Raw genomic sequence first — 12,491 nt, forward strand, 5'->3', positions numbered from 1 at the left:
CTGCTGCTTCCCTTGCCATGAGTTCACAATTGTTTATTTCCTCTGTCTCAGAAAGTTTAGCCCCAGAATCTGACTCTTTCACTGGGATAAAATTCAATTCTGCAAATTCTGCAAGCATACTGAGAACCAGCCAGCCTGCCCAAAGCAGACTGAATCACCAAAAGAGCCTTTTCTCTTCTTTTTCTAGTCCTGACAGCTGCTTTGGAGAATATGTCCCATGGTTTCCTCTTTCACTACAGCTTCTCAGGTCTTTGTAGGAATTGTGCCTCTCTTTTACCTGTGTGTTAGACACTGTGGCATTCAGGCCAGGTTATGTGGTTACCTGGCACCTGTAAACCTCACTCTACTGACTGCTGCAATTCTTTTAAGTGCTTTTTGCTCATCTGCAGACTCTCTGTGGGATAAATAGATCACCTTTTGCATAGTGAAAAGCAAACCTGAGAAGATTATATCTCTTCTTTTGTACCTATTGCTTTACTACATAACTTTGCCAGTTTCAGTGTAAAGTCTCTAAGGATCTGTAAGTCACCTCCTGGTGCAGTGGATTGTGCAGTGTATTTGTGTTGGGTTAGTGTTCAAACTGCTGATTGTGTTCTCCTTCTTATTCAAAGAGCACAACAGAAGATTGCTCGTTTGAGAAGGTGGATCATGCACAGACTGGTTAACATCATTGAAAGTGTCACCAGAAAAGAGGAGAGCCTTGTGATGGACATTGCCAGGTGAGACTGATGTAAAGACACATGTGCTTGGGGTAGTTCTCTGTAGCTCAACAGCAGTATTGCAGATAAGCTGTCCCCATGACACTGGACAAATCCAGTAGTGGAAATGCTCCATAATAAATAATTTAGGAGTCTAGGTTTTGTTTTCATACTTTCTGCATGATTGGACTAACCTGTGTGATAAGTAGTTGGCATTTAAAATCACATTAGTCCCATTTATTTTGAATAAATTTTCCATTCCTGCTTGCCTAAACTGCTTGAAGATAGTATTTTTAACATCAGTTCTTAATAAGTATTTATCTGTTACTTAAAGTGCCTTGGAGAGTATGACCCATATCTGACAGTCTTAGTATTGTGTTTTGTGGCCTTAAGTGTTGGTGCTTCACTTTTGTGAAGTCCTGAGCATCTTTTTCTCTTCTTCACCCTGTGTATCTTGAGAGAACAGTCTCATTGTAATTAGTGCTCATTGTAAATAGTGCTTTTTTCAGTGCTTGGCCTTCCTTGAATGTGGAGCTCTTTGGTTTGCATGCATAGGCTGATTTTGCTTTGTTATGGCCAGTCTGGGTTTTCATTCTGTTCCTATTTCTGTCTATGCTAGGTTTTGCTTCTTCCATGCTTTCTTTGTTGCTAAGAAGAAGAATTCCCAGGTAGCTGAGGCTGGTGTCCTTCCATCAGAGCCCCTGAATGAACGGGATCATACAGAGACAGAAAACTACTTCTTTGGGTAAGGATTTGATTGCAGGCTTTAAGCTTGGAAATTTTTCTTTTTTTCCTGAGGATAAAATAAGCTTGTGAGTGGTGGGGCAAGAAGTTTGAGATGCTAGGCTGCTATTGGAGCATTTCTTTGACTCCAGCACCAGGACATGGCTTTTTTTATGGAGATGGATTATTCAAAGATTGTGTTATATGAGATGATGAGTAAATGTGAGATGATATGGCACGTGTGGAGTTGAGCTCATACTGCTTTTCCCATAGAATTTCCATTGCCTCTGTGGCACTCTGGAAGGGGAAGGACCCAAGAGGGAGGTGCTGGGGTTGTGCTGGTGGATTTCTGGCCACTCTGTGTGAGGAGCTGGTGACTCCACAGCCCTCCCTGTGCTAAGGAAGATAGATTGGTAATAGATGTTTTATATGATTGCCAAACCTCAGTAGAAGGAAAGCAGAGGACATGGTGGGACACAGAGTGAGAAGCAACTGAGATTAATAGTGTCCTTGAGAGCACCAGGTGGTTTGGGGCCACCAAGATAATGAGCTCTACACTGCTGTCTTGGCTACATGTGGGGGTTGAAAGTTGGGCACTGTCAGTCTGGGCTTCAGTGAGTGACCAGAGCTCTGGGATGAGAGTGCTTTGCTGGTGGGTATTACTTTGGTAAGCAGGAACAGGCCATTTGATAACATGGTGTCTTTCTTTGCAGGTTACTTCAGACATTAAACACTCTGCCTGTCTTGGGGGATACAGCAAAGGCTGCAGCCTTGAGAGAGAAGCATGTCCATGGTGTGACTGCAGATGGGAAGCTGTGGATCTTTCTCCTTGCTGAGTATGCCAACAAGCTGCTCTCCACTGAGCATGTCAAAGCTGTGAAACCTTTTACCAAGGAACAGAGGGATATCTGGGAGAGGTGAGATGCTTGGGAACTTGGATGCTGGGTTGGTGAAAGGAGAAAGGGGGAAAGCCCTGGTCTTGGTTTCTCTTTAGGACAAGGAGATGTTGTGTTCTCTTTGCCTCGTGGTGTTCTGCTTGCTGTAGCACAGCCATTTCACAGGCAGTGGCAGTTGTTTTTGTTCCCTTTGAGTATCCTGCACCTGACTGGCTTTCAGAGTATCTTTCTGTTTCTTTTCACCCCATTCTTTTCTTCCTCTTCCTTCTATGTGTTAACTATGTGATTTTTTTCTATGGTCCTTCTCCCAAACATGATTGTAACAGTCTGCTCATCTTTTCTCTTAAAAATGCCTGTACAAACATCTCAATGACTCTTTTCTGAGAGTCTTTTTGATTCCCCATAAAGATCTAGCCTTGGCTGTGGTACTAGGAGTGTAGTCTGTGCACAAGTGCAGTTTTTTTATAACCCACATTCAGTCAGATACTATTATTGGGTTAAGATTGTGTGCTAAAAGAGAATCCAATGCCAAGAGATGAAATGTTAAGTACACAAAACAGTACTGTAGTTTTGGTCATGTTTTTAGTCTGGTCATATGGGATGATTTGCTGTTGTAATTGTGAAAACTCAGAGAGGTTTCTTTCTTCAGAACACTTCAGTCTGTGAAGAATCTGCAGAAAAAGGAAAACAAATCAGACAGTGCCAAAGTTGGTGCTTTCCAACAGCTTCTGCTTTCAATGGCCATTCATCTTTTCAAGGTAACATCTCTGATGAATACTTCTCTAGTATAGCATAGGCTGATAATAGCTGGGCTTTCTGAACACCAAGATGAGGAGTTTCTCTGTGTTCAGAGATCCAGCTTTTCTGAACCTCTGGCTTCTGAAAATGAGCAACTGGCAGCTAATAAGCTGTGATTCTTACACTGTCTATAGACATGTAGTGGGCAAAGCTTGGCCTGACCATTAGTTTTGCCCTTGATTTGCTGCTGACTGGAGCAATTTTTACTTAATTTCATGGGGGCTTTTTTGCAAAAGAGTTGCAGTAGGTGATTTGTATATTTGTACCTGTTTAGAGTGGTCCTTAGATTTGGAGCATATTCCTTCTGTTGTTGTTGGTAGTGGGGAGTTCTGAGCCTGTTTCCTGTCTGCTTGTGATCAAACAGAATCAGTCTGAAACAGTGGAGGTTCTGAGTGACCTTCTGAACTGCACAGAGAAGGCCTTCAGCAAAGCAGCCAAAAAGAAGAAGGCTGGTGAGTCCTTCCTACAGAAGGAAAGGGAGTGGGATTGTTAGTGGTCTGCCAAGGCAGTTTGCACTCTGCACTGGTTCTGGCTTGATGCACTTACCCCCAGGAGAATCCCTTCTTCATTCTCTCTCCATTCTAAGTCCTGTGCTCCAGCTCTCTGTGTGCCCTGGCAGTGGGTTGTGTTCCTGTGTGCCCTGGCACGGAGAGCTGAGCTCCACAGCTGCCCTTGTTTGGGTGAGCACTCCAAGGGAGCTCATTCTCCTTGAGGCTCTGTGTGGGCCAGTGGCTGGTGCTGACCTGGTGGTGTCTGCCTGGCAGAGCTGTGGGCTTCAACACCCAGCAGGCATCAAACGTGTTTCCTTCTTAGCTTGAGTTCTGAGCAAGCTGAACGTGTCCTCTGTGTGAACACAGCATGTTTGGAGATGGAGGCTGGTCCTTGTTTAGGGCCTGTGGGCCCTCTAGGTTGAGATTTGACCAGGAAAAAACTTGGCTTGATCTTTTAATTTCCTCTCCAACTGTGGTCTTGTTCTCCTGAGATCTGTGTAAATCAATTTTGAGGGCACTGTGAAAATAAAAACTGTAATTCTTTGGTGGTTTGGATGGTTGTAGAGCAGGATTCCCAAACTTTTGGACTAAAGGACAAATTTCAAATGCCATCACTTTTCATGGGCTGCTGGGACTTCTGATTTCTCTGCAAACACTATAAAATGCATATACTTTTGCTGACCAGCTGCTTTAATGTGACCAAGTAGGTGCCAGGTAACTTGCAAGAACTGCTAATCTAAGTAATGATTTAATAAATAGTAGCTTTTGTTGCCTGGTAAGCCTTTGCAGAAAAAGGAAAACAATGGTCAAAAGACCATTTCAAACATGTTTCTCCCTGTGGTTTCTCCCTCCCAGCCTTCTGGTCTGTGTTGCTGAGTGGTACTTTTAAGAGTCAGCTAGAAGGACAATTTTAATTTTTATTCCTTGGTGAATTATTCTGTATTGCTTACTGATATACCAATGCCTCTTTCCTGTCATTGTTTGTTTGTCCTGTGCAGACAGCTCAGAGCCAGGGTGGGTTGAGGTGATGGTGGAAATCCTTCTCTCCCTCCTTGCCCAGCCCAGCCTCCTCTTACGTCGGATTTCCAAGAGTGTGTTTGTGTGGATTTGCCCCAGCCTGACCAAGAGGGGCTTGCAGCTCATCCTGGATGTAAGTGAGGCACTCACAGGGCCTTGCACTGTTTGCCTGTTTTGTCCCTAACACATGTATGTACAAGCATGTCTCAATTTTAGGTTTAATTTAATCTACTTGATTTAGGAAATGTCTGATGATGTGTGCTGCTGAATTTGAGCTGTAATTTAGAGAGTGTTTAGGCTATTTTTTGTTTTTGTGGGGGAGGAGTTTGGTTGTTTTTTTTTACAGGAGCCTGAGATCTGTTAACTTCAAGCTGTATTATTTGATAGTTTTAGGCTGAAAAAATTCCTGGGTCAGTTTATATAACTGGTAGATTTTATATGTGAGTATAAATGGTAAAATTTGTTTTTTCTAGAAAGGTGCTTTTTTCATAGAGGTCCTAAAAGTAAGTGACACTAAAAATCTGAATTGGTCATACCACTAAGAAAGGTGATGCCTACTGAGAAAGTAATATGTGGATTGCAAACATGGGCTGTCAGGTACTTTGTGATGAACCTAATACTTCATTTGGAACAAGCCAAGGTGTATGATGCCACCATCCTCTTCAGTTTCCTCACCTTTTCTGTTACTTACAGAAAGAACTTAGCATGTTAACAAGCAGAAAGTTAATGCCCTTACTTAAAATTCCACTATTCACCTGGTTTACTGTGCTGAAATTTCTGTTTGTTGTACACAAGAAATGGTTAAAAACAAAACAAAAAACCCAAGTCCCCATTTTTTGTAGGTTTTTGACCCTAACCAAGAGCAGAATGAAGAAAGTGCAGTCGTTGTGATGGAAGAATCAAACAAAAAGACCAAATCTGCCCAGGACACGGTAATTGTGCCATTGCCAGTGACAAACACTCCTCATATCCTCAATACTTAATGGTTCTCCTGAGCTGTGTTAATAGATTAACATAATTTCTCTACTTGAGGAAAATGGCTGTTGCTCTATTAAGGTTTATTTTAAAGGTTCTGCACACAAATGGCTTGTTGGAAGTGCATGCTTGAGTCTCTTGGCCTGCAGTTGTAGGTGTGGCTGGTTGAACAGATGCCTTTCTGAGAAGAAATAGCTGCATCCTGACAGGAGCACAGGCCTGTCCTTTCTGCAGCCACAGAATCATGGCTGTGGTGCACAGCCAGCTGGATTCCAGATCTCACATTTTTAGGACTGTAGAGATTCAAGTCATGAGGCATTACAGGCATCAGCACAGAGGAGGGTCAGGTGGGAGCTGTTCCTTGGAAACTTCTCTTTGATACTTATTTAATTACTTAATGTGACAGAGAAGTCTGTATTGTATTCCACTTTAGCCCTTGTGGAGACCTGGTACCCCATTTTCTGAGGTGTCTGTCCTTGTATCTGAGGGCTAGAAGGAAGGCAGGAGGGGAGGGGAGGGTTGAGGATTTATTTCTGAGAATTGAGTTGAGCTTGTCTGGTGGGCTCAGGAGATGAACTTCCCTTCCTTAGGATGAAGAAGGGAGCGAGGACTCCTCGGATGAAGACAACACTGACAGTGAAGATGAGGAGAATGAAGAAGTTGATGATAATTTTCGCAGTCAGCTGATGAAAGTTCTCCAAGGAGGGAATTCTTTGGTATGTTTTCACTGCCTACCCTGATACAGATACCAGGAGGTTGGGATGGTGCCTGAACTCATGCTGTCTTGGCCCTTGCATCATCTTTGTATGGCACTTGAAACACTCATGGTATTAGGTGAGCTCTGGGAATAAGTCACTTGTTCTTTTATTTATTGTTCATATATCTTGAGCACTTTAGCTTGTTCAGTCTAGCCTGACCCAGCTTGTGCTCCTGCCTGTAACAAATGAGATTGATGAGAGCTAAAGCACTGAGATACTGTTATGTGTGTTGGCTGGCCTGTGTGGAGGAGTGTTCCCTGAAGGCCACTCTGGAGACTTACTGTAGCAGTGATAGAGCTTGATTTAATGATCCCAATAAAGGTTGCAGACATAGCAACATATGAACCTCTTTACTGGAGGAAGAACAGCACAGAGGGAGTCAGGTCAAAACCTCAGCCTCTTTCCTCTCCTGATCCTCTCTACAGCAGCCAGATTACCTGATGGGAGATACAAGTGAGATTTCTCATGGGTATGAGCAGCTGTGTTCCCTCCCTGCAGTATTATTCAGGATTAGCTACACCCCTGCTGGAGTCTGGTCTTGGCTCTGGTTCCCTCCCCACTGTCTTTTTGAAGTATATGAGTTGATGTGTTGGGTTTTCTCTCCTAAAATCAAAAGGAAGAAGATAAGAGTGATGAAGAACTGGATGATGAGGCTATGATGGCTCTTGACAAGAACATCTCAGCCCTTTTTGCTGAGCAGCAGAAACGGATCCAGGCAAAGAAAGATGAGAAGGACAGAATGAGGAAAGAGAAGATCCTGCGGAGGGATTTCAAGGCTAAGGTGGGAGACAAATGTTTGTGTGAAGACCTCTGCTTTAGTAGCGTGTCAGTTGAAGCCTGTGCATGCTGTGAGCTACCTGGGACATTCACCTATGTCATTAACCCCTGGGAGCTGGGACTGGTTGTTCTGGCTCTGTACAGCACCTGGCACAGCACTGTTGGGATCAGTGATTGGGGCTTCACAGGCCTGTTAGAAAACCAGGATTGTGCTGTCAAAAAGTGCACCACGGGTTTCATTTGCTGATCTGAAATGCTTAAACTGATAAGATCCTTTCCTGCAGCTATCCAAGGATGCCTGTCAGTTTTGTTTTTTTTTTTAACTGGACAAACTTGGTGTTCCTTAATGCATGAAGTGCCTTGGGTCATTTTGCAACATGAGCTTTTTCTGCCAGTAAAATTGGGGGTTTTGCTAAACCCCCTGGTTGGTTGTGACTGTAATGCTGAGGTCAGGCCGCCTGGTGTCAGCATGGACCTTCTGGGACATTCCAGCATCCAGAGACAGCTCCAGCTGCTCCCAGGCAGAAATGGGAGTCAGGAATCAGTTAGCCAAGGCTGAACAGGGAAGTGAGGCAGTGGCTCTACTGCATTTCCCTTCTGATGCTGTTCTATAAAAATGCTGATTTTATGCTGGTGCAGTGTGTATTTCAAAGGAGCTTGCAGGGGTGAGATCTTCAGTCAGTGGTGCTGACAGGGACCTGTGCCAGGTGACCCTGATTCTTGTAACTCTTCTTTCTAAATGGTATCACTGCACAAAATAGAGTTGGAACCAGCAGACAACTCTCAATCTTCAGTTTCAAATTTTAATTTTCAGTTTCTCGTGCTTTAACAGTAGAAATGATACCAGAATGTGTACAGATTTCAGCTGTAAATAATTTTTTCAGTCCCCTCCAGCTGCTCCACAGCCTACTGGTAGGTGCTCTGGGTAAATGCATCTTGTTTCCCTGTCAGCTGTACTCCTCACATGGATAACTGTGTTTGCAGGTGTTGGATCTGATTGATGTGTTCCTGGTTAAGCAAGCAGAGAACCCCTTGGTGTTTGATATCATCGAGCCCCTGCTTCAGTTGATTGAACAGTGCATGAGCTCAGACTCTGACAAGCAGGAGGTGGATTTCCTCCAGAAAACAGCTAGTATCTTCAAGTAAGTGTCCTTGGACCTCCAGGTAATAGAAAATGGCTTTTGATAAACAGCTGTGGTATTGGTTGAACACCAGGAGCTGCTGTTTCTAAGGCTGAAGGCTTAGAGATTGTGTAGGGTAGATTACCAGCACCACACACATACACAGTGCTTAGTCATCACCTGCAGGAAAGGAATTAGGATCTGCATTTTCTCAGCTAAAGGACTTGAAGTGTCAAACCTGTTTGTAGGTGGAAGCCTCAAGAACAAACACAGGTACTGCAGGTATGGACCATGTCACTGAGTACCCCATGGGCTTCTGACCTCTGGGTCAGACCATAGAACAACTCCCAAGGCTTACAGAGTTGCTGCTGTGGCTGGAGCAAACTCTCAACAAGTTATTTCTGAGACAGGCAGAGTGCAAATTCTCTGTTCAGGGCCAGAAGTGAGGGATGGTACCAGCTAGACAGACATAATGCATGCTGTGTCACATGTGTCCTCTGTGCACCACTTCTTGACATCCTCAGCACTCTCTAAAGCATTTTCAGTGCTGCTGTCTCCCCAGTTGAGAAGCAGTTGTGAAGTAACAAGCTTGAGGTGGTCAGTGCTCTTTGTGGGAGCTCTGAAGGAAAGTCATCTCTGATGCCTGAATTTGTGCTTGAAGGTGAAGAGTGTTCAGAGTCCTCACCCTTCTTGCCACAGCCATGTGCTGCAGGGCTTGTCTGCTCAGTACCTAGCTAGCATTGTTTGTTACCACTCACTGAGTTCTGGTTTTGCTCTCTCTCACCCTGGTAAGTGCTCAGTGTTCCTGGCCATGTGCTCCCAGAGCTCTGTCTGTGGGTGATTTTGTGTTTGTGTTTCACTGTGCAGGAACTCGCTGTGCCGCAACAAGCAGTACTGCAAGAGAGTGGCCTCCCTGCAGGAGGATGTGCATGCCTTGCTGCAGAGACTGGTCAAGAGAGCCTGCAAGCACACTGACTCTGCAGTGGCTCTCTACTACTTCAGGTGAGTGTTCACAAGGAGCTTCTCCACTGGTGCTGTAACATCTGACCAGGTGTGATGGTGTGTGTTTAGAGGTCTGGGAAGCAAGAGCCTTGCAGGAGGCTTCACACCAGCATCTGTGTCTTACACAGATGTGTAAGACATAAGGACTAGTCAGTCCTGGCAGTCTGAAGCATTTTCAAATGTGTGTGTATTTTGGTGATTGTCTTTTATAGCTTCTGTGATACAGAAATGGTCTGGTACAGCTCTGCTGCTGCTGGGAAGTGCTTTCTTGAGGCTTCCTCTGGGAGTAATGCAGTGTGTGTGCTTTGGTGGGGTATGAGTGCATTTCCTAATTAACCTGTGATGATTGTTCTTTAAATGCAGTGTTTACTGTCTCCATGATGGCACGATGAGGGCAATAGCCATCTAGTCCTGACTGTACATACCAATATTTTCTCCTTTGCTGTAGAATAGAGGAAAATTAGAATAAACCAGATACATACTTGTTAGAAAGTTGAGTGATATTGCTGTTCTGTGGTGTAAATAGGAGTGCCATTTACCAGCAGGCTCTCTCATGACATGCAGCCAGTTTGATGAGGGCTTTCATACTCACTCTGGGATTTTTCAGCTCAGCTGTGTGTGCAGTGGGTACCACGTTGCATGGTCAACCCAGTACCATTGGACATTGTTGGCTCTGCAGCACATCTCCCCCATGGCTGTGCAGGAACCGTGGTACCTCTGCCCACATGGGGCTGGCTGTGTGTGCTGCATGGTTCCCTGACAGCTTCCCAGCAGTGCCCAGTAAACACTGCATTTTCCACAAGCACAGAGGTCTGCATGCTCTCCCAATGGAGAGTTCTCCAGCCTGAGTTCTCCAGCACATGGCAGCTGAGGCCATGCTGCAGTCCTGGCTGAGCTGTGCAGGCTCAGAAATCCTGGGCAAGGTGCAGAACTCCTCCAGCAGTGCCAGTCAGAAGCATGAGCTTGAGGAAACCAGGCTGATAGTGGAGATATCTGACTGTGATGACACAAAATTATTTAGTTTCCTAAGATTTCTTTGTCTTTATGTCTGGCCAGAGTGGGTTAGACTGAGGAAGGGACCCTATCAAATTCTGTAACCATCTTTGCTACAGAGGAAGCTGCCTGTGCCTCTTGGCCTTAGGTAGCTTCACTGTGGCACTGTGGTAACTGCTGTGTTCTCCCCTTTTCTTTAACAGTGCCTCATTGTACCTGCTCAAAGTGTTGAAAGGAAACACATCCTCAGCTGCTCCTCCCCCTGAGCCTGAGAAACAGAATGACAGCAAAGCAAAGCAGGCATGTCAGGTAAGACATGAGGCTGCTCCTGAGGATGTGTTTTTGTCAGTAAAGCTGCAGTGCCTGGTTTTGCAGGTGGGCCTTCCTTGTTCATTGTCACTGGGCCTGCTGCTTGCAGGTACCTGTCTGCCTGATTTCCATGACACTGGAAAGTTCCCCATCCCTTTCTGGCCCTCACCCTCCTGGCTTTCACCCTTTACTTCCTGCTTGCCCATAGGCACAGGGGCTGCTGATTCAGTGGATCCAGGTTGATGTCCAAAGAAGCTTCATGTGTATTTCTGCTGTTCTCCTCCCTGATTTGCTGGTTTTTCCATTAAACTCCTGGCAGTCACTCTTGAGTTTTTTCCAGAGGGTGCTGAGGAGCAGGAAGATACAGAATAGTGGTGGATGACAGTAAACTCCTGTTCCCCTGAGGTTTGGGCTAAGGTGAAGGGTGAAGAGTGTTTGGAGCAGTCCTGATTTCAGTGGTAGTTGTTTGGAGGGTGACTTCATCTGATTGTGCTACAGGTGTCCATTACTAGGAGACCCTTAGTCTGACTCCCTTTCACCTTGTATCTCTGCTGCATTTCACAGGTCTCAGAGTAGGTGACCCTTTATACTGGGCAGCCCACTCCAGTCACCTCCACTAGAAACTCAGCAAGCAGTGTCTCAGTCTCAGCAGCTGACCCCGGCCTTGCCTCTGAACCCCTCACATTGATCCCAGGAATTAGTGCTTTCATCTTGCTGACATCTTGTGGGGTAGAAAAGTAAACAGAGCTCCCTCATGGAAATTAACACACATGGAATTACTGCTGGAGGCTGATAGGACAGCCAGTGTTTCTAGGGCTTAGGGAGAGGTGGAGGGTGTTAATCCATGTAGCTCCTGTGCAGTGCTGGGCCTTTTGTAGAAGAAAAAAACAAAATGGGAGATCTGGGAGAATATAAACAACATATTTGACATTGAGGCTAGAGTGAGGCATGCTTCAGAGCATCCTTGTGCAGTTTCACAGGGAAGCCTCTTATTCCAGTGGGAGCAGAGCTCTGGTCCTGGCCATGCAGGGACTGAGCCAGCAGCTGACATGAGCTGCCAGTTTGAGGGAAATGACAGCTCAGTTCATGTCATGCTGCTGATGACTGACACTGTGTTGAGGCCAGGGAGGTTTTGCAGGGGGGAACCAGACACAGAGGTGTGCTGTGTTTCCAGTGAGCTGTGCTCTGTGAGCACAATTTGGAGTTTTTTAATAAGCAGGAAGGTGGAACTAGAGCAGACACTAGGATGCAGTAGCCAGATTTATGGAAAAACTATAGAAGAATTATTTTCAGTAAATATATGCATGGAAGGAGAAATCAGTTATTTCCCCTGCAGGTGTGTGTGTCAAATAAGTGCTAAGTAGAGACACTCCACTAGAAAAACAGGTCATATTTCAAGACCCATCTTCTTTATTCCACTTAAGCCTTTAGTGTTCAGCTGCAGGAGCAGTGGGAGTTTGACCTGAGAACAGGACACCACATTAACTTGGCTTTAGATTTCCATGGGGCTGTGGAAAAATTCCTTGGGCAGAGGTTCACTGCTGTGAAGATTACAGCTTTTTCCTCCTGTGCCCTAATTTTTCACTCTTCCCAAAGAGCGGTACCTCCCTGGCAGTATGAGAAGAGTCAGGAATGTTGGGATGCAGTGCTCCACACTTGGCTCTTCAGTGACTGCTGTTTAGATCCACGTAGCCTGAGCAGGTTGCTGTGTGTCTGGGATTCTTGTTGCCCACCAGAGGGGGATATTGGAACATGGACACAGTTTTGGGATTGCTGGATCCCTGATCAGTGCTAGGGCTTGTCTGCTGAGTACTTGGGAGTCCTGGACATAGGTGCTAAGTGTATGTAGATACAGATATGTACATACACTGAAATCTACAGGCACAAGGAGCTCTTCAGCTGAGAACAACCACCATGTGCACAGCCCAGCTAC

General features: G+C 45.3%; 1 protein-coding gene across 1 annotated transcript in view; it reads left to right on the forward strand.

Annotated features, from left to right (window-relative positions):
• The window catches only part of MYBBP1A (MYB binding protein 1a), a 50,037-nt gene that overhangs the window by 5,746 nt on the left and 31,800 nt on the right, over nucleotides 1-12,491 (forward strand). Inside the window, exons 10-21 of the mRNA XM_058037511.1 lie at nucleotides 612-719; nucleotides 1,318-1,443; nucleotides 2,135-2,338; nucleotides 2,967-3,075; nucleotides 3,480-3,567; nucleotides 4,605-4,756; nucleotides 5,466-5,555; nucleotides 6,189-6,314; nucleotides 6,973-7,137; nucleotides 8,118-8,275; nucleotides 9,122-9,256; nucleotides 10,453-10,558. Coding sequence (XP_057893494.1) covers nucleotides 612-719; nucleotides 1,318-1,443; nucleotides 2,135-2,338; nucleotides 2,967-3,075; nucleotides 3,480-3,567; nucleotides 4,605-4,756; nucleotides 5,466-5,555; nucleotides 6,189-6,314; nucleotides 6,973-7,137; nucleotides 8,118-8,275; nucleotides 9,122-9,256; nucleotides 10,453-10,558 — 1,567 coding nt within the window. The remainder of the gene's footprint in view (nucleotides 1-611; nucleotides 720-1,317; nucleotides 1,444-2,134; nucleotides 2,339-2,966; nucleotides 3,076-3,479; nucleotides 3,568-4,604; nucleotides 4,757-5,465; nucleotides 5,556-6,188; nucleotides 6,315-6,972; nucleotides 7,138-8,117; nucleotides 8,276-9,121; nucleotides 9,257-10,452; nucleotides 10,559-12,491) is intronic.

This window comes from Melospiza georgiana, chromosome 19, assembly GCF_028018845.1.
Source record: "Melospiza georgiana isolate bMelGeo1 chromosome 19, bMelGeo1.pri, whole genome shotgun sequence".
NCBI lineage: Eukaryota > Metazoa > Chordata > Aves > Passeriformes > Passerellidae > Melospiza > Melospiza georgiana.